Raw genomic sequence first — 20,983 nt, 5'->3', positions numbered from 1 at the left:
GCCAGACATGCAGAGATGCGATTCGCCACCTGGTCATCAGAAGGGGGAAAGGAGAAGATTAATTGTGTGTCGTCTGCATAGCAATGATAGGAGAGACCATGTGAGGTTATGACAGAGCCAAGTGACTTGGTGTATAGCGAGAATAGGAGAGGGCCTAGAACAGAGCCCTGGGGGACACCAGTGGTGAGAGCGCGTGGTGAGGAGACAGATTCTCGCCACGCCACCTGGTAGGAGCGACCTGTCAGGTAGGACGCAATCCAAGCGTGGGCCGCGCCGGAGATGCCCAACTCGGAGAGGGTGGAGAGGAGGATCTGATGGTTCACAGTATCGAAGGCAGCCGATAGGTCTAGAAGGATGAGAGCAGAGGAGAGAGAGTTAGCTTTAGCGTACATAGGATAATGGGACAATGGCTTTGAAATGGAGGAAAAACAAACTAGCTCGTAAATGCCCATTATCATTTGTTTACTTTCGTTCCACACATGAACTGTTTTTACTATCGACAGATCTCAGTTTACACACCGGAGTATGTTCACACTGGGATTGTCTTGGGTGTCAATAAAGTTTTTTAAAAGTGTAAGTGACGTCAGCATGTCCCCAAAAGCAGAGGCAACACAGACAGCAGTTGCAAAAACATTCACCTGTTCATCAGATACATGATTTCAGCGAATCTATTATAGTTATTTACGAATAGGAAACGTACCGTTATTGAACTACTGCAAGCAAACATGTGGCTGCATGTTAGGCTATCAGAAGTATGCATTTTTCTACAGGCTATGTTTATTTTAGCGTGTTGTTTCAGTGATATGGAATCGGGGCCTATCGCGACGAGTGGCTCTGTTCAACCAAACGGAGATCGTTTCAAAATCGAGGGTCGGGCAATCGTACCAGGGGTGAAAACTCAAGACTGGATTTCGTCAGCCCGAGTCACGGTAGAGGGAGAAGAGTACATAGGCTTCTTGAGGTAATACTTTTTAGCATTGGACGACGAAAAACAGCTAGTAGTTACGGCGGTAGGATTGTTGTGCTAATGGTAACCGGGGCCCTGTTCTCACGCTAGTGGCTATCCTCGTTTGCTGCTAGGCTATTTTTTAGTTGACAGCTAGCTAACCTTATCGGTGTTATCATCGCAGTCTGTGGTTTAAACCAATGACTGGTGATTGAGATGGAAAGCTAATTGAGATACTGCTTGGTGTTCAGCGTTTCCATTTTGGGTAACGTAGTTAGCTGGTTAACTATTCAGAATAGCGGACATGCATAAAAATTGCGGCCTTCATCTTTTAAATGCCTAATTTTGTTAGGTTTGCCGTATTATACAGTGTTCGCCATTGAATTCCTCCATGGCTTTATGCACATTGGCCATTGACAGAGGCTCTACACCATTTGTTGTTCTGTTATCCTCCCCCACTTTGATAAATCTCACACTCTGACCAAGGGCCCGAACACCTGTTATGAACCGATTTAGCTCATTATAATACTAGATCAAACTGAGCTTGGCTACTGTATGATGTTTATTGATGCCTTTGAAACCCCTGACTTGCTCTGTCTCTCTGCAGAACTGATGGAAGTTTTGTCGTTAATGATGTTCCTTCGGGATCCTACGTTGTGGAAGTGATCTCACCTGGATACAAATTTGAAGCAGTCCGCGTGGACATCACGTCTAAGGGGAAAATGAGGTACAGTTAGGCCTGTGACAGTCTTGAAAGTTACTCAGCCAGTAACTGTCATGCAAAGAACTGCTGGTCTCTGGTAATTGACTGTTAATTAACATGAACAAGTTTAGCATAGCCTAAAAAGCCACGGATTTGGACCTTTTTTAGAACTACATTTTTAAAGGTCTAAATACAATCATTTAATATAGCCTGCACATCACAATACATCCATTATTTATTTTAGGTAGGACTAAAGAATCAATATGATATTAAGAAAATGTAGTTTATTTTGGAAGGACAGAATAGCATATGCCAAGACGTCCTTATGCCAGGCCCTGATCTGGCTATGCCATACAGTATGGCTGTGGGCTACTATAGTTCATTTAGCGGACAAGATTTGCTTATATACTGAACCAAAATATAAAGGTAACATGCAACAATTTCAAAGATTTTACTGAGTTACAGTTCATATAAGGAAATCAGTCAATTGAATGAAATATGTTAGGCCCTGATCTATGGATTTCACACGACTGGGAATACAGATATGCATCTGTTGGTCACAGAAACCTTTTTATTAATGTAGGGGCATGGATCAGAAAACCAGTCAGTATCCGGTGTGACCACCATTTACCTTAAGTAACGTGACATATCTCCTTTGCATGAAGTTGATCAGTCTGTTTGTTGTGGGCTGTGGAATGTTGATCCACTCCTTCAATGCCAGAGAAGTTACTGGATATTGGCAGGATCTGGAACACTGTCGTACACATCAATCCAGAGTGTTCCAAACATGCTCAATGAGCATGTCTGGTGAGTTTGCAGGCCGTGGAAGAACTGGGACATTTTCAGCTTCCAGGAATTGTGTACAGACCCTTGGGACATGGGGCCGTGCATTATCACGCTGAAACATGAGGTGATGGAGGCAGATGAATGGCACAACAATGGGCTTCAGGATCTCGTCACTGTATCTCTGTGCATTCAAATGGCCATCGATAAAATGCAGTTGTGTTTGTTGTCCTTAGCTTATGCCTGCCCATACCATAACCCCACTGCCACCATTTTTTAAAATGTGTATATATTTATATATTTTTTTCACCTTTATTTAACCAGGTAGGCTAGTTGAGAACAAGTTCTCATTTGCAACTGCGACCTGGCCAAGATAAAGCATAGCAATTTGACACATACAACCACACAGAGTTACACATGGAATAAACCAAACATAGTCAATTATACAGTAGACCAAAAGAAAACAAAAAGTATATACAGTGAGTGCAAATGAGGTAAGATAAGGGAGATAAGGCAATAAATAGGCCATGGTGGCGAAGTAACCAGTGAGCTGAGACAAGGCGGGGCTTTACCTAGCAGAGACTTGTAGATAACCTGTAGCCAGTGGTTTTGGGCACTCTGTTCTCAATGCTGACATCAGCAAACTTCTCTCCCTGACAACAACATCACACTGCCATCTGCCCAGTACAGTTGAAACCGGGATTCATCCGTGAACAGCACATTTCTACAGAGTGCCAGTGGTCATTGAAGGTGAGCATTTTCCCACTGAAGTCAGTTACGTTGCCAAACTGCAGGCAGGTCAAGACCCTGGTGAGGATTGCGAGCACACAGATGAGCATCACTGAGAAGGTTTCTGACAGTTTGTGCAGAACTTGTTCAGTTGTTTAATCCTACAGTTTCATCAACTGTCCTGGTGGCTGGTCTCAGACGATCCCGAAGGTGAAGAAGCCAGATGTGGAGGTCTTAGGCTGGGGTGGTTACATGCCTTGTGAGGCTCGTTGGATAGTATGAAGAACACAATTGTACGTAGCTGAATAAAATAGAGGATATTTGTCCCAAATGATTTCAGAGGAAGTGCGCACATGCACCTATTCTTGAGCTGATTATTGGAAGAGGGAAGAGATTTTTGATGTACCCATTCCATGGCACAGTTTATGAATTGATACGCAAAACAACGCCGGATTCAAAACTTCTAATTTTTCTATTTAATTACTATACAAAATTATTGCAACCAATAGAATGTTATATATACACTGCTCAAAAAAATAAAGGGAACACTAAAATAACATCCTAGATCTGAATGAATGAAATATTCTTATTAAATACTTTTTTTCTTTACATAGTTGAATGTGCTGACAACAAAATCACACAACAATTATCAATGGAAATCAAATTTATCAACCCATGGAGGTCTGGATTTGGAGTCACCTTTAAAAAAAACGGTGATAATTTCAAACACGTTGTCCTATATGCTTAATTTAGTTATTTATTCATCTTTAGTTGTGATTCAAACCTTAGGCTATGTGTTTTGATTTTTAATTCATTCTAAAACTGCATGATAAAAAATCAAATGATTATATATATATATAATATATATATATATATTCATTTTTTAAAGTTCCTGGCTGCCTCGTCATCAGTCTCTCATTCACAATCTGACAAAAGCACTTGATCATCTTCTCACCCATCAAACTAATCTTTATTTAATCTGACAAGCACTTGATCATATTCTCACCCATCAAACTAATCTTTATTTAATCTGACAAGCACTTGATCATATTCTCACCCATCAAACTAATCTTCTTTTAATCTGGGTTTAGCATATACCCTACCAATAGATGTTTTTTTATTTTTTTTAAATCATAACTCTTTACACAAGTCATCCGTAGCCTGCACTCGAATAGCAAATGGAAGAAGCACTTGTTTAATTTGCATAGGTTGGCAACACTGGTTCTAAAGTGCCTATCAAAACATATAGGCCTATGGGCTGGGCTAAATGGTGCATGCGATTATGAATTGACAAAGTTGCAAAAAAAATGCCTTGGACTGCACACGCTGGGCATCATTCACACGTGAAGCTATTCTCACCCATCAGACTATTCTCAATTTAATCTTGTCTTTACATGTACTAAATGGGTGCAGTTGGTAGATGTTTAGTGCAGGGTGTTGGTCAACCGAAAGTCGTCTGTTCTTTCGACCAATCGATTGATCAACATTTTTAAGGGTGTATTTTTTTTCCATATATATATATATACACACCCTATGTATTTTAATAAAGTCCACTGTATGCATTGAGCTTGTCTGACACTTAAAGCTTATGGTTTGATGAAATAAGACCAATGCCTCAAGAGGGCGCCAGAGATCTAGATAACCAGAAGGGGAAAATAACATATCCTGACCCAACTAGTTACCGGTAATAGGTTAAATGAGCAGTCGGCAACCTTTCTCATGTGGAATGGCAATTTATCTTACCATTTCTACTGATCTGCATGCCAGTTATGGTTTTCATGCACATTTTTGTGAATGTTTATCATTTCTTCTTATCTCCAAAATCAGTGTCATGTGATTAAACAGCTTTCTGTCCCAAATCTAAATGAAATTGATACAAACCTAAGAAGTAACTTATATTGCCAATTATGTATAAATAGGCTACATAAAGCCAACAAATAAAAACATTGCAGCCTGCAGGTAGAAAATATCCCGATTTTAAAAATGAATTATTATTATTTATTGTTTAAACATCCTGTAAATCACATTGGCTACACATGGTTTGTCTGCAAAGAATTTGAAACATTGTATCAACTTTTAACTTGAGTTCCTCCTGACTCTTGTTCTAGCAGAGTTTCCTGTGCCAGTGAATTTTGGGACAGACCGCTGTAGGCTATTTGCTCAAGGTATAAGAAGCAGTGCTTGACTTGGGCAGGACCTCACCAGAACTGAGTACCGGCACCTCAAATGTTCTACTGCTTGTGCTCCTGTTCCTCTTTATAGAATATTAGCTAAATGTATTGTGGTGCTCCTGCACCTAAATATAAAACAGTACCAGCACCCAAAATGAGTACCAGAACCTATTTCAGTCCAGGTCAAGCACTGATAAGAAGTAATCAGGTAGGCCTATTTTATGATGTTTCCATTGGATCAGAGCATGACATTTTTCCCTTTCACGCTGAGTGGTTATCGAAAGAGAGAGAGAGCTGGAAAGATTTTTCAAATACATTGAGGAACTTTTGTCATTCTCATTGGATTTAAAAACACACGTTGTTTGAGGTGAAGAGAACATTACTTTGAGAAGCCTCCCATTACTGCATGACCAACAGCCTAACGATCTACCAGTCGACTAATTGGGGTCAGCTCTAATTCGCAGTGGTGTGCAGGGTGTGAGGGTTGTTGAGGGAGGCAAACAAAAGTTTAGTTTGAAAACACAATGTTTTGTCCACGTACTTTTGTCCACGATTTCCCAGTGAAAGTGCCTCAGTGTGAGTCTAGTGTTATTCTGTGTCCGGGAGAAGGGCACTTGATGTCTAGCCTCTTTGCCAGGCTCATAGCTAGTGTACATGGCAGCGAAGAAGACAACTTGATGTCTAAGCTGTGGTTGACTTTACAGGGCCCGCCTGGTGAACTTCATCAAGACGTCTGAGGTGATCCGGCAGCCGTACCCGCTCCAGCTGAGGTCCTCTGGGCCACACACCTACTTCATGAAGAGAGAGACCTGGGGGTGGACTGACTTCCTCATGAATCCCATGGTGAGATGATCAGTTGTGAATGACACACAGGACAGCGTTGACTGTGTTCCTTGGCGCTTGTACTGTAGGAGGTTCATGCTGTGTCGTCCAATGCTGAGTAAAGTGAAGGTGCAACTTTGTGATTGGTTGAGAGTCCAACTGTGCTAGTAGTTTTATTAGTATTACTGATTTGCAATTGCTTTACTGTCCCATGCATGCACCCAAACGTGTCACAACGCTCCTTCAGTATCCATGCCACCCTAACAGGTGACATTTAAATTGGGCCTTTTTGCATGTCATTTACATGATGTTATGTACTAGTGAGTAATAGACACACAGAGGCCCCCTCGCGAGTAACATAAAGAAACAATAGATGCTGGTCCTTCCTCTGCTGATTAATGCATGTCTCTGTTTTCCCCAGGTCATGATGATGGTCCTTCCTCTGCTGATTATCGTCTTGCTACCTAAGGTTGTCAATACCAACGACCCTGAGATGAGGAAGGTAAATACCCTGATTTTTCTTTAGGCTGTAGTTGTGAAATAGGTAGCCTCTGATGTCACAAGTAATCAAATGATCTATGGAATTTCAGTTGATGGGCGTGTTACGTACCTTCTTTGTTACATTTCTTAGCCTCTCTCCCCCTTACAAGAGGTTTATTTTTTAAATGTATCTTGGCAAGTCAGTTAACCTCACTAGGGTACCTGGCCAACATCCAGTGAAATTGCGCCAAATTCAAAAACAGAAATACTCATTATAAAAATTCATAACACAGTGTTATACATCGGTTTAAGGATTTAACCACTTGTTAATCCAACCACGGTGTCATATTTCAAAAATGCTTTACGGCGAAAGCATACCATGCGGTCATCTGAGAACATCGCCCAGCAGACTAATCATTACAAACAGTTACCAGCCAAGTAGGAGTTACACAAGTCAGAAATGGAGAAAATGAATCACTTACCTTTGATGATCTTCATATGGTTGCACTCAAAAGACTCCCATTTACTCAATAAATGTTTGTTTTGTTTGATAAAGTCTCTGTTTATGTAAAAAAAAATCTCAGTTTTGTTTGCGCGTTTTGTTCAGTAATCCACAGGCTCAAACACAGTCACAACAGGCAGACGAAAAATCCAAATAGTATCCGTAAAGTTCATAGAAATATGTCAAACGATGTTTATAATCAATCCTCAGGTTGTTTTTAGCCTAAATAATCTATAATATTTCAACCGGACAATAACGTTGTCAATATAAAAGGTGCGCCATGAAAAATCTCTGGGACACTGTAGAGTCCACTCATTCAGAGTGGTCTTACTCCCTCATTTTTCAGAATACAAGCCTGAAACATTTTCTAAAGACTGTTGCCATCTAGTGGAAGCCATAGGAAGTGCAATTTGAGTCCTAAGTCAATGGATACTGTAATGGCATTCAATAGAAGAAAAAAAAAGGTTTTCGCCTGCCAAATCAGTTCTGTTATACTCAGACATTATTTTAACAGTTTTGGAAACTTTAGAGTGCTCTCCATCCAAATCTACCAATTCTGACAAGCACTTGATCATAGCAGGCAGTTTACTGAGTAGCAGGCAGTTTACTTTAGGCACGCTTTTCATCCGGAAGGGAAAATAGTGCCCCCTACCCTAGTGAAGTTAAGAACAAATTATTATTTACAATGATGGCCAAACCCGGACAACACTGGGCCAATTGCGGCCGGTTGTGATACAGCCTGGAATCAAACCAGAGACCGCTGCGCCACTCGGGAGCCCCAAATCATGTATTGCTTACGTATATATGCATGCATGCATACATACAGTGGGGCAAAAAAGTATTTAGTCAGCCACCAATTGTGCAAGTTCTCCCACTTAACCTCTTGCTCCTACCCGACACGCAGGCGTCCCATCTAGACATCTGGAAATTCAAATGCACTACGCTAAATGCTAATAGCATGTAACACCCCAAAAGACCCGCAGGGGACGTAAACAAAATAATTAGCATAGTCGGCGCTACACAAAACGCACGAATAAAATATAAAACATTCATTACCTTTGACCATCTTCTTTGTTGGCACTCCTAGATGTCCCATAAACATCACTATTGGGTCTTTTTTTCCGATTAAATCGGTCCATATATAGCCTAGATATCGATCTATGAAGACTGTGATCAAGGAAAAAAATAGCGTTTTATAACGTAACGTCATTTTTTTTAATTAAAAAAGTCGACGATAAACTTTCACAAAACACTTCGAAATACTTTTGTACTGCAACTTTAGGTATTAGTAAACGTTAATAAGCGATCAAATTGATCACGAGGCGATGTATATTCTATAGCTGTACGTCTGGAAATAATGTCCGGGTAAATCTCAACCAAAATATCCGGTCGGAGACCGGAAGAACTGCGCTGCCTCGTGTCTGTTTGACCAAGAAACAAATCGTAGGCAAAATGACAAGACTGTTGACATCGTGTGGAAGCTGTAGGTATTGCAACCTCGGCCCCATTTAATGGGGTTCACGTTTAACAATGGGTTGAAGTGGTGCATGGATATATTTTCCCATTTTCAGTGATCAGATTTTCCTGCACTTTTCGATGAAACGCACGTTCTGTTATAGTCACAGCCGTGATTTAACCAGTTTTATAAACGTCTGAGTGTTTTCTATCCACACATACTAATCATATGCATATACTATATTCCTGGCATGAGTAGCAGGGCGCTGAAATGTTGCACGATTTTTAACAGAATGTTCGAAAAGGTAGGGGGTATGAGTAACAGGTTAAAAAGGTGAGAGGCCTGTAATTTTCATCATAGGTACACTTCAACTATGACAGACAAAATTAGAAGAAAAAAATTCAGAAAATCACATTGTAGGATTTTTTATGAATTTATTTGCAAATTATGGTGGAAAAATAAGTATTTGGTCAATAACTTTTGTTATCTCAATACTTTGTTATATACCCTTTGTGGGCAATGACAGAGGTCAAACGTTTTCTGTAAGTCTTAACAAAGTTTTCACAAACTGTTGCTGGTATTTTGGCCCATTCCTCCATGCAGATCTCCTCTAGAGCAGTGATGTTTTGGGGCTGTTGCTGGGCAACACGGACGAAAGATTTTCTATGGGGTTGAGATCTGGAGACTGGCTAGGCCACTCCAGGACCTTGAAATGCTTCTTACGAAGCCACTCCTTCATTTCCGGGCGGTGTGTTTGGGATAATAGTCATGCTGAAAGACCCAGCCATGTTTCATCTTCAATGCCCTTGCTGATGGAAGGAGGTTATCACTCAAAATCTCACGATACATGGCCCCATTCAGTCTTTCCTTTACCCGGATCAGTCGTCCTGGTCCCTTTGCAGAAAAACAGCCCCAAAACATGATGTTTTCACCCCCATGCTTCACAGTAGGTATGGTGTTCTTTGGATGCAACTCAGCATTCGTTGTCCTCCAAACACGACGAGTTGAGTTTTTACCAAAAAGTTCTATTTTGGTTTCATCTGACCATATGACATTCTCCCAATCTTCTTCTGGATCATCCAAATGCTCTCTAGCAAACTTCAGACGGGCCTGGACATGTACTGGTTTAAGCAGGGGGACACGTCTGGCACTGCAGGATTTGAATCTCTGGCGGCGTAGTGTGTTATTGATGGTGGGCTTTGTTACTTTGGTCCCAGCTCTCTGCAGGTCATTCACTAGGTCCCCCTGTATGGTTCTGGGATTTTTGCTCACCGTTCTTGTGATCATTTTGACCCCACGGGGTGAGATCTTGCGTGGAGCCCCAGATCGAGGGAGATTATCAGTGGTCTTGTATGTCTTCCATTTCCTAATAATTGCTCCCACAGTTGATTTCTTCAAACCAAGCTGCTTACCTATTGCAGATTTAGTCTTCCCAGCCTGGTGCAGGTCTACAATTTTGTTTCTGGTGTCCTTTGACAGCTCTTTGGTCTTGGCCATAGTGGAGTTTGGAGTGTGACTGTTTGAGGTTGTGGACAGGTGTCTTTTATACTGATAACAAGTTCAAACAGGTGCCATTAATACAGGTAACGAGTGGAGGACAGAGGAGCCTCTTAAAGAAGAAGTTACAGGTCTGTGAGAGCCAGAAATCTTGCTTGTTTGTAGGTGACCAAATACTTATTTTCCACCATAATTTGCAAATAAATTCATTAAAAATCCTACAATGTGATTTTCTGGATTTTCTCCCCCTCATTTTGTCTGTCATAGTTGAAGTGTACCTATGATGAAAATTACAGGCCTCTCTCATCTTTTTAAGTGGGAGAAGTTGCACAATTGGTGGCTGACTAAATACCTTTTTGCCCCACTGTATAGCCTAGCACTTGACAGTAAGGGGGAACTTACCTCATCCACCAACAATGTGAAGAACGTCTTACCTGTGTGATACTACTCATGTGTATTCATTCGTTCCTCTCTCTTCCCAGGAAATGGAGCAGTCAATGAACATGCTGAATCCCAACCCTGAGCTACCTGACGTGTCTGAGTTCATGACCAAGCTGTTCTCTGGCTCCAAGAGCTCCAGCAGCAAGGCTATAGGTGGCAGCAAGGCTAGTGGCCGCCCAGCAGTCAAGAGGAGGTAGTACCAGAACATTACATGTACCTCGGGCCTGAGGAACTACTGTAACTGGTCATGCCATGGAAATTATAATACGATTTTTAAAAAAAGAGCTTTTTCATTCGTCTGTACAATTATTTTTTGAGCAGGGGTTTTTCCCTCATCTGAAATACAAATTTGTAAGTGAAATGACTGTGGATATCACAAGGCTTGAGATGGATGTTTATTATTTTTTTGCACTGGTAACTTCAACTCGATATAAAAGAAAGATTTTACTCTTCATTTGATGTTTTGTGTTGTACCTGTGAGTGACTTTATGCCTGCTTGGTCCCTTCATTATAGTCCTTATCGTTTAACCCTCGTCTCCTTGGGTAAATGGGATAATAACAGTCTCTAACAACGTGTGTGTGTGTGTGTGTGTGTGTGTGTGTGTGTGTGTGTGTGTGTGTGTGTGTGTGTGTGTGTGTGTGTGTGTGTGTGTGTGTGTGTGTGTGTGTGTACTACTTTAGTCCTATGTCAATTCTAATTCTTCCACTACTTGAATGAGAGCTTATATGACATTTTCTGAGATGTTCTTCTTTTTCTGAGTCAGGGCTGAGGTAATATGACTGTGAATGGACTGTACAAATAGATTTGCATTTTAATTATTAAACAGACTTATTTAAATACCAATGTAAAATAAAATGTAGATGGTGGAACTGTCTCCTCAGTTGTGTGTCTAGTGTGTTCCTTGGAGAGGAAACATTGGCAGTGTTCAGCGGGAGGCTGTCCTATCTGACCATAGAAACATCCGCTCACCGTTTTTCTTTTTGTTTCCTAAAGGCTACGTGTTGAATCACCACCGTTCACCTACACACAGCAGTTTATCTACTGCTCACGGCAGACATTCGCTGTGGTGTGTTCCCTTTGACTCAGTCATGTTCTAGAACTCTCATTGGAATGTCTGGAGTAGAGGTCAACCGATTAATTGGAAGGGCCAATTAATTAGGGTGTTTTTGGGTGCCGATTTTTATTTTATTATTATTGTTTATGAATTAAAAAAAATATATATATATACCTTTTTATTTAACGAGATAAGAACACATTCTTATTTTCAATGACGGCCTAGGAACGGTGGGTTCTGCTTATTCAGGGGCAGAACGACAGATTTTCACCTTGTCAGCTTGGGGGATCCAATCTTGCAACCTTACAGTTAACTAGTCCACCGCAATAACGACCTGCCTCTCGTTGCACTCCAAGGAGACTGCCTGTTACGCGAATGCAGTAACAGTAAATTGCTAGCTAGCATTAAACATATCTTATAAAAAACAAATCGATCATAATCACTAGTGAACTACACATGGTGGATGATATTACTAGATATTATCTAGCATGTCCTGCGTTGCATATAATCTGACTGAGCATACAAGTATCTGAATGAGCGGTGGTAGGCAGAATCAGGCGCGTAAACAATCATTCAAACAGCACTTTCGTGCGTTTTGCCAGCAGCTCTTCGTTGTGCGTCAAGCATTGCGCTGTTTATGACTTCAAGCCTATCAACTCCTGAGATGAGGCTGGTGTAACCGAAGTGAAATGGCTAGCTAGTTAGCGCGCGCTAATAGCATTTCAAACGTCACTCGCTCTGAGCCTTCTAGTGGTTGTTCCCCTTGCTCTGCATGGGTAACGCTGCTTCGATGGTGGCTGTTGTTGTTGTGTTGCTGGTTCGAGCCCAGGGAGGAGCGAGGAGAGGGACGGAAGCTATACTGTTACACTGGCAATACTAAAGTGCCTATGAGAACATCCAATAGTCAAAGGTTAATGAAATACAAATGGTATAGAGGGAAATAGTCCTGTAATTCCTATAACTACAACCTAAAACCTCTTACCTGGGAATATTGAAGACTCATGTTAAAAGGAACCACCAGCTTTCATATGTTCTGAGCAAGGAACTGAAACGTTAGCTTTCTTACATGGCACATATTGCACTTTTACGTTCTTATCAAACACTTTGTTTTTGCATTATTTAAACCAAATTGAACATGTTTCATTATTTACTTGAGGCTAAATTGATTTTATTGATGTATTATATTAAGTTAAAATAAGTGTTCATTCAGTATTGTTGTAATAGTCATTATTACAACAAAAATTAAATTGGCCGATTAATCCGTATCGGCTTTTTTGGTCCTCCAATAATCGGTATCGGCGTTGAAAAATCATAATCGGTCGACCTCTAGTCTGGAGGTTGTTATCGGGATGTGGAACATCTCTGATTTAAATAAGCATTGATGAAAATGAATCTATCAGTCCAATCAGTGCTTAACCGACATGAAGTGGTTTAACGAGGCACAATGTGAGTTTTATGTCTCAATTCTCCCCAGGCGTGCACTGCTCTGGCTGTGTATAAAGCATTGGGTTGGTGTCTGTGAGCTAGAGGGAGTATGATCCATATTTCGTACACTAGATCACCTGTTAATGGCTAGATTTCTGAGTGAAATGTTCAGTTATCATACCTTGGTGAGTGTTGTATTTTTCATCCCTGGGGTTTCTCCCGGCTTGGCCGACTTAAACAAAACAAACACAAAACGGTAAGCTGAAGCAGTGTTCAACGAGATATTAAAATGTGTTCTCTGTGGTTTTAAACGGCCTCAATGAAAACTCCTTGTTGATTATAAATGACACGCAGGGTTGCTGTAAGGCCATGTGTTACGGTGAAAGACAGACGTGTCTAACATGAGATCCCGTGGTGTATCCTATGTACTGTACTGCTTCTTTTATTTAACTAGGCAGGTCAGTTAAGAACAAATTCTTATTTTCAATGACTGCCTAGGAACAGTGGGTTAAGTGCCTGTTCAGAGGCAGAACGACAGATACCTTGTACCTTGTCAGCTCGGGGATTTGAACCTGCAACCTTTAGGTTACTAGTCCAACACTCTAACCACTAGGCTACCCTGCCGCCCCAGCGAAGGGGGAGCCACCTGCTCTGTTCCTCAACACAATATTGGTGTAGGGGGTCATCGGAAATGACCCCTCATTCCCTGTCTACTTTAGACCAGCGCTCAGATAGGCTCACCTCACCATGAGTCACTCAGTAAGATTGCTGTCCTCCAGGTGGGTGTCCCTAGTCACTGTCAGATTGTTGTCCTCTAGGTGGGTGTCCCAAATCACTGTCAGATTGTTGTCCTCTAGGTGGGTGTCCCTAGTCACTGTCAGATTGCTGTCCTCCAGGTGGGTGTCCCTAATCACTGTCAGATTGCTGTCCTCCAGGTGGGTGTCCCAAATCACTGTCAGATTGTTGTCCTCTAGGTGGGTGTCCCAAATCACTGTCAGATTGTTGTCCTCTAGGTGGGTGTCCCAAATCACTGTCAGATTGTTGTCCTCTAGGTGGGTGTCCTTGTCAGATTGCTGTCTTCTAGGTGGGTGTCCCTAGTCACTGTCAGATTGCTGTCCTCTAGGTGGGTGTCCCAAATCACTGTCAGATTGTTGTCCTCTAGGTGGGTGTCCCTAGTCACTGTCAGATTGCTGTCTTCTAGGTGGGTGTCCCTAGTCACTGTCAGATTGCTGTCCTCTAGGTGGGTGTCCCAAATCACTGTCAGATTGCTGTCCTCCAGGTGGGTGTCCCTAGTCACTGTCAGATTGCTGTCCTCCAGGTGGGTGTCCTTGTCAGATTGCTGTCTTCTAGGTGGGTGTCCCGAGTCACCGTCAGATTGCTGTCCTCCAGGTGGGTGTCCTTGTCAGATTGCTGTCTTCTAGGTGGGTGTCCCGAGTCACCGTCAGATTGCTGTCCTCCAGGTGGGTGTCCCAAATCACTGTCAGATTGCTGTCCTCCAGGTGGGTGTCCCTAGTCACTGTCAGATTGCTGTCCTCCAGGTGGGTGTCCTTGTCAGATTGCTGTCTTCTAGGTGGGTGTCCCGAGTCACCGTCAGATTGCTGTCCTCCAGGTGGGTGTCCCTAGTCACTGTCAGATTGCTGTCCTCCAGGTGGGTGTCCCAAATCACTGTCAGATTGTTGTCCTCTAGGTGGGTGTCCCTAATCACTGTCAGATTGCTGTCCTCCAGGTGGGTGTCCTTGTCAGATAGCTGTCCTCCAGGTGGGTGTCCCTAATCACTGTCAGATTGCTGTCCTCCAGGTGGGTGTCCTTGTCAGATTGCTGTCTTCTAGGTGGGTGTCCCGAGTCACCATCAGATTGCTGTCCTCCAGGTGGGTGTCCCTAGTCACTGTCAGATTGCTGTCTTCTAGGTGGGTGTCCCTAGTCACTGTCAGATTGCTGTCCTCCAGGTGGGTGTCCCGAGTCACCGTCAGATTGCTGTCCTCTAGGTGGGTGTCCCTAGTCACTGTCAGATTGCTGTCCTCTAGGTGGGTGTCCCTAGTCACTGTCAGATTGCTGTCCTCCAGGTGGGTGTCCCAAATCACTGTCAGATTGCTGTCCTCTAGGTGGGTGTCCCTGGTCACCTCAAATCACTGTCAGATTGCTGTCCTCTAGGTGGGTGTCCCTGGTCACCTCAAATCACTGTCAGATTGCTGTCCTCTAGGTGGGTGTCCCTGGTCACCTCAAATCACTGTCAGATTGCTGTCCTCTAGGTGGGTGTCCCTAGTCACTGTCAGATTGCTGTCCTCCAGGTGGGTGTCCCAAATCACTGTCAGATTGTTGTCCTCTAGGTGGGTGTCCCTAATCACTGTCAGATTGCTGTCCTCCAGGTGGGTGTCCTTGTCAGATAGCTGTCCTCCAGGTGGGTGTCCCTAATCACTGTCAGATTGCTGTCCTCCAGGTGGGTGTCCTTGTCAGATTGCTGTCTTCTAGGTGGGTGTCCCGAGTCACCGTCAGATTGCTGTCCTCCAGGTGGGTGTCCCTAGTCACTGTCAGATTGCTGTCTTCTAGGTGGGTGTCCCTAGTCACAGTCAGATTGCTGTCCTCTAGGTGGGTGTCCCTAGTCACTGTCAGATTGCTGTCCTCCAGGTGGGTGTCCCTAGTCACTGTCAGATTGCTGTCCTCTAGGTGGGTGTCCCTAGTCACTGTCAGATTGCTGTCTTCTAGGTGGGTGTCCCGAGTCACCGTCAGATTGCTGTCCTCTAGGTGGGTGTCCCTAGTCACTGTCAGATTGCTGTCCTCCAGGTGGGTGTCCCTAGTCACTGTCAGATTGCTGTCCTCTAGGTGGGTGTCCCTAGTCACTGTCAGATTGTTGTCCTCTAGGTGGGTGTCCCTAGTCACTGTCAGATTGCTGTCCTCCAGGTGGGTGTCCCTAGTCACTGTCAGATTGCTGTCCTCTAGGTGGGTGTCCCTAGTCACTGTCAGATTGCTGTCCTCCAGGTGGGTGTCCCTAGTCACTGTCAGATTGCTGTCCTCTAGGTGGGTGTCCCTAGTCACTGTCAGATTGCTGTCCTCTAGGTGGGTGTCCCTAGTCACTGTCAGATTGCTGTCCTCTAGGTGGGTGTCCCTAGTCACTGTCAGATTGCTGTCCTCCAGGTGGGTGTCCCTAGTCACTGTCAGATTGCTGTCCTCCAGGTGGGTGTCCCTAGTCACTGTCAGATTGCTGTCCTCCAGGTGGGTGTCTCTTTGTTCTCTGTAACACTCCTGGCACATAGGCAGTGTTTGAAATGTAATTCATGTAATGTAATTCACAGGAGAGTAATTAATGTAATGTAATTAGCAGGAGAGTAATTAATGTAATGTAATTAGCAGGAGAGGTCATGTTGATGTGATCCAGAAACGGAACAGTCGTGATGGGTTAGCTATTGTAGCCCAGAGATCCATAAGCAATATGAGTCACCTTAGGTGGGTGTCCCTGGTCACCTCAAATCACTGTCAGATTGCTGTCCCTTAGGTGGGTGTCCCTGGTCACCTCAAATCACTGCCAGATCACTGTCCCTTAGGTGGGTGTCCCTGGTCACCTCAAATCACTGTCAGATTGCTGTCCTCTAGGTGGGTGTCCCTAGTCACTGTCAGATTGTTGTCCTCTAGGTGAGTGTCCCTAGTCACTGTCAGATTGCTGTCCTCTAGGTGTGTGTCCATGGTCACTGTCAGATTGCTGTCCTCTAGGTGGGTGTCCCTAGTCACTGTCAGATTGCTGTCCTCCAGGTGGGTGTCCCAAATCACTGTCAGATTGCTGTCCTCTAGGTGGGTGTCCCTAGTCACTGTCAGATTGCTGTCCTCCAGGTGGGTGTCCCAAATCACTGTCAGATTGCTGTCCTCTAGGTGGGTGTCCCTGGTCACCTCAAATCACTGTCAGATTGCTGTCCTCTAGGTGGGTGTCCCTGGTCACCTCAAATCACTTTCAGATTGCTGTCCTCTAGGTGGGTGTCCCTGGTCACCTCAAATCACTGTCAGATTGCTGTCCTCTAGGTGGGTGTCCCTAGTCACTGTCAGATTGCTGTCCTCTAGGTGGGTGTCCCTAGTCACTGTCAGATTGCTGTCCTCTAGGTGGGTGTCCCTAGTCACTGTCAGATTGCTGTCCTCCAGGTGGGTGTCCCAAATCACTGTCAGATTGTTGTCCTCCAGGTGGGTGTCCCTAGTCACTGTCAGATTGCTGTCCTCCAGGTGGGTGTCCTTGTCAGATTGCTGTCTTCTAGGTGGGTGTCCCGAGTCACCGTCAGATTGCTGTCCTCCAGGTGGGTGTCCTTGTCAGATTGCTGTCTTCTAGGTGGGTGTCCCGAGTCACCGTCAGATTGCTGTCCTCCAGGTGGGTGTCCCAAATCACTGTCAGATTGCTGTCCTCCAGGTGGGTGTCCCTAGTCACTGTCAGATTGCTGTCCTCCAGGTGGGTGTCCTTGTCAGATTGCTGTCTTCTAGGTGGGTGTCCCGAGTCACCGTCAGATTGCTGTCCTCCAGGTGGGTGTCCCTAGTCACTGTCAGATTGCTGTCCTCTAGGTGGGTGTCCCTAGTCACTGTCAGATTGCTGTCCTCCAGGTGGGTGTCCCAAATCACTGTCAGATTGTTGTCCTCTAGGTGGGTGTCCCTAATCACTGTCAGATTGCTGTCCTCCAGGTGGGTGTCCTTGTCAGATAGCTGTCCTCCAGGTGGGTGTCCCTAATCACTGTCAGATTGCTGTCCTCCAGGTGGGTGTCCTTGTCAGATTGCTGTCTTCTAGGTGGGTGTCCCGAGTCACCGTCAGATTGCTGTCCTCCAGGTGGGTGTCCCTAGTCACTGTCAGATTGCTGTCTTCTAGGTGGGTGTCCCTAGTCACTGTCAGATTGCTGTCCTCCAGGTGGGTGTCCCGAGTCACCGTCAGATTGCTGTCCTCTAGGTGGGTGTCCCTAGTCACTGTCAGATTGCTGTCCTCTAGGTGGGTGTCCCTAGTCACTGTCAGATTGCTGTCCTCTAGGTGGGTGTCCCTAGTCACTGTCAGATTGTTGTCCTCTAGGTGAGTGTCCCTAGTCACTGTCAGATTGCTGTCCTCTAGGTGGGTGTCCATGGTCACTGTCAGATTGCTGTCCTCTAGGTGGGTGTCCCTAGTCACTGTCAGATTGCTGTCCTCCAGGTGGGTGTCCCAAATCACTGTCAGATTGCTGTCCTCTAGGTGGGTGTCCCTAGTCACTGTCAGATTGCTGTCCTCCAGGTGGGTGTCCCAAATCACTGTCAGATTGCTGTCCTCTAGGTGGGTGTCCCTGGTCACCTCAAATCACTGTCAGATTGCTGTCCTCTAGGTGGGTGTCCCTGGTCACCTCAAATCACTTTCAGATTGCTGTCCTCTAGGTGGGTGTCCCTGGTCACCTCAAATCACTGTCAGATTGCTGTTCTCTAGGTGGGTGTCCCTAGTCACTGTCAGATTGCTGTCCTCTAGGTGGGTGTCCCTAGTCACTGTCAGATTGCTGTCCTCTAGGTGGGTGTCCCTAGTCACTGTCAGATTGCTGTCCTCCAGGTGGGTGTCCCAAATCACTGTCAGATTGTTGTCCTCTAGGTGGGTGTCCCTAATCACTGTCAGATTGCTGTCCTCCAGGTGGGTGTCCTTGTCAGATTGCTGTCTTCTAGGTGGGTGTCCCGAGTCACCGTCAGATTGCTGTCCTCCAGGTGTGTGTCCCTAGTCACTGTCAGATTGCTGTCCTCCAGGTGTGTGTCCCTAGTCACTGTCAGATTGCTGTCCTCTAGGTGGGTGTCCCTAGTCACTGTCAGATTGCTGTCCTCTAGGTGGGTGTCCCTAGTCACTGTCAGATTGCTGTCCTCCAGGTGGGTGTCCCAAATCACTGTCAGATTGCTGTCCTCTAGGTGGGTGTCCCTAGTCACTGTCAGATTGCTGTCCTCTAGGTGGGTGTCCCTAGTCACTGTCAGATTGTTGTCCTCCAGGTGGGTGTCCCAAATCACTGTCAGATTGCTGTCCTCCAGGTGGGTGTCCCTAGTCACTGTCAGATTGCTGTCCTCCAGGTGGGTGTCCCTAGTCACTGTCAGATTGCTGTCCTCCAGGTGGGTGTCCCTAGTCACTGTCAGATTGCTGTCCTCTAGGTGGGTGTCCCTAGTCACTGTCAGATTGCTGTCCTCTAGGTGGGTGTCCCTAGTCACTGTCAGATTGCTGTCCTCTAGGTGGGTGTCCCTAGTCACTGTCAGATTGCTGTCCTCCAGGTGGGTGTCCCAAATCACTGTCAGATTGTTGTCCTCCAGGTGGGTGTCCCTAGTCACTGTCAGATTGCTGTCCTCCAGGTGGGTGTCCTTGTCAGATTGCTGTCTTCTAGGTGGGTGTCCCGAGTCACCGTCAGATTGCTGTCCTCCAGGTGGGTGTCCTTGTCAGATTGCTGTCTTCTAGGTGGGTGTCCCGAGTCACCGTCAGATTGCTGTCCTCCAGGTGGGTGTCCCAAATCACTGTCAGATTGCTGTCCTCCAGGTGGGTGTCCCTAGTCACTGTCAGATTGCTGTCCTCCAGGTGGGTGTCCTTGTCAGATTGCTGTCTTCTAGGTGGGTGTCCCGAGTCACCGTCAGATTGCTGTCCTCCAGGTGGGTGTCCCTAGTCACTGTCAGATTGCTGTCCTCTAGGTGGGTGTCCCTAGTCACTGTCAGATTGCTGTCCTCCAGGTGGGTGTCCCAAATCACTGTCAGATTGTTGTCCTCTAGGTGGGTGTCCCTAATCACTGTCAGATTGCTGTCCTCCAGGTGGGTGTCCTTGTCAGATAGCTGTCCTCCAGGTGGGTGTCCCTAATCACTGTCAGATTGCTGTCCTCCAGGTGGGTGTCCTTGTCAGATTGCTGTCTTCTAGGTGGGTGTCCCGAGTCACCGTCAGATTGCTGTCCTCCAGGTGGGTGTCCCTAGTCACTGTCAGATTGCTGTCTTCTAGGTGGGTGTCCCTAGTCACTGTCAGATTGCTGTCCTCCAGGTGGGTGTCCCGAGTCACCGTCAGATTGCTGTCCTCTAGGTGGGTGTCCCTAGTCACTGTCAGATTGCTGTCCTCTAGGTGGGTGTCCCTAGTCACTGTCAGATTGCTGTCCTCTAGGTGGGTGTCCCTAGTCACTGTCAGATTGTTGTCCTCTAGGTGAGTGTCCCTAGTCACTGTCAGATTGCTGTCCTCTAGGTGGGTGTCCATGGTCACTGTCAGATTGCTGTCCTCTAGGTGGGTGTCCCTAGTCACTGTCAGATTGCTGTCCTCCAGGTGGGTGTCCCAAATCACTGTCAGATTGCTGTCCTCTAGGTGGGTGTCCCTAGTCACTGTCAGATTGCTGTCCTCCAGGTGGGTGTCCCAAATCACTGTCAGATTGCTGTCCTCTAGGTGGGTGTCCCTGGTCACCTCAAATCACTGTCAGATTGCTGTCCTCTAGGTGGGTGTCCCTGGTCACCTCAAATCACTTTCAGATTGCTGTCCTCTAGGTGGGTGTCCCTGGTCACCTCAAATCACTGTCAGATTGCTGTTCTCTAGGTGGGTGTCCCTAGTCACTGTCAGATTGCTGTCCTCTAGGTGGGTGTCCCTAGTCACTGTCAGATTGCTGTCCTCTAGGTGGGTGTCCCTAGTCACTGTCAGATTGCTGTCCTCCAGGTGGGTGTCCCAAATCACTGTCAGATTGTTGTCCTCTAGGTGGGTGTCCCTAATCACTGTCAGATTGCTGTCCTCCAGGTGGGTGTCCTTGTCAGATTGCTGTCTTCTAGGTGGGTGTCCCGAGTCACCGTCAGATTGCTGTCCTCCAGGTGTGTGTCCCTAGTCACTGTCAGATTGCTGTCCTCCAGGTGTGTGTCCCTAGTCACTGTCAGATTGCTGTCCTCTAGGTGGGTGTCCCTAGTCACTGTCAGATTGCTGTCCTCTAGGTGGGTGTCCCTAGTCACTGTCAGATTGCTGTCCTCCAGGTGGGTGTCCCAAATCACTGTCAGATTGCTGTCCTCTAGGTGGGTGTCCC

The 20,983-nt window shown here is 45.4% G+C and overlaps 1 protein-coding gene across 1 annotated transcript; it reads left to right on the top strand.

Annotated features, from left to right (window-relative positions):
* Window positions 1-588: 588 nt before the first annotated feature.
* emc7b (ER membrane protein complex subunit 7b) lies at window positions 589-11,411 on the top strand. Its single transcript, XM_046298989.1, has 5 exons — window positions 589-961; window positions 1,554-1,673; window positions 6,037-6,175; window positions 6,576-6,656; window positions 10,572-11,411. The coding sequence occupies exons 1-5, from the start codon at window positions 726-728 to the stop codon at window positions 10,725-10,727; spliced, it is 732 nt and encodes a 243-aa protein (XP_046154945.1). The 5' UTR covers window positions 589-725; the 3' UTR covers window positions 10,728-11,411.
* Window positions 11,412-20,983: the final 9,572 nt, after the last annotated feature.

This window comes from Oncorhynchus gorbuscha, linkage group LG14 (assembly GCF_021184085.1).
Source record: "Oncorhynchus gorbuscha isolate QuinsamMale2020 ecotype Even-year linkage group LG14, OgorEven_v1.0, whole genome shotgun sequence".
In the NCBI taxonomy this organism is placed as follows: Eukaryota; Metazoa; Chordata; class Actinopteri; order Salmoniformes; family Salmonidae; genus Oncorhynchus; species Oncorhynchus gorbuscha.
The sequence above is the reverse complement of the archived record's forward strand: the minus strand, read 5'-3'. Positions and strand labels throughout refer to the sequence as shown.

Excerpts from the sequence above, each read along its gene's own strand:
- emc7b (XM_046298989.1), top strand. The coding sequence starts at position 726 with ATGTGGCTGCATGTTAGGCTATCAGAAGTATGCATTTTTCTACAGGCT. Across the intron at positions 1,674-6,036 it reads ACGTCTAAGGGGAAAATGAG|GGCCCGCCTGGTGAACTTCA; the intron begins GTACAGTTAGGC and ends TTGACTTTACAG. Across the intron at positions 6,176-6,575 it reads ACTTCCTCATGAATCCCATG|GTCATGATGATGGTCCTTCC; the intron begins GTGAGATGATCA and ends TGTTTTCCCCAG.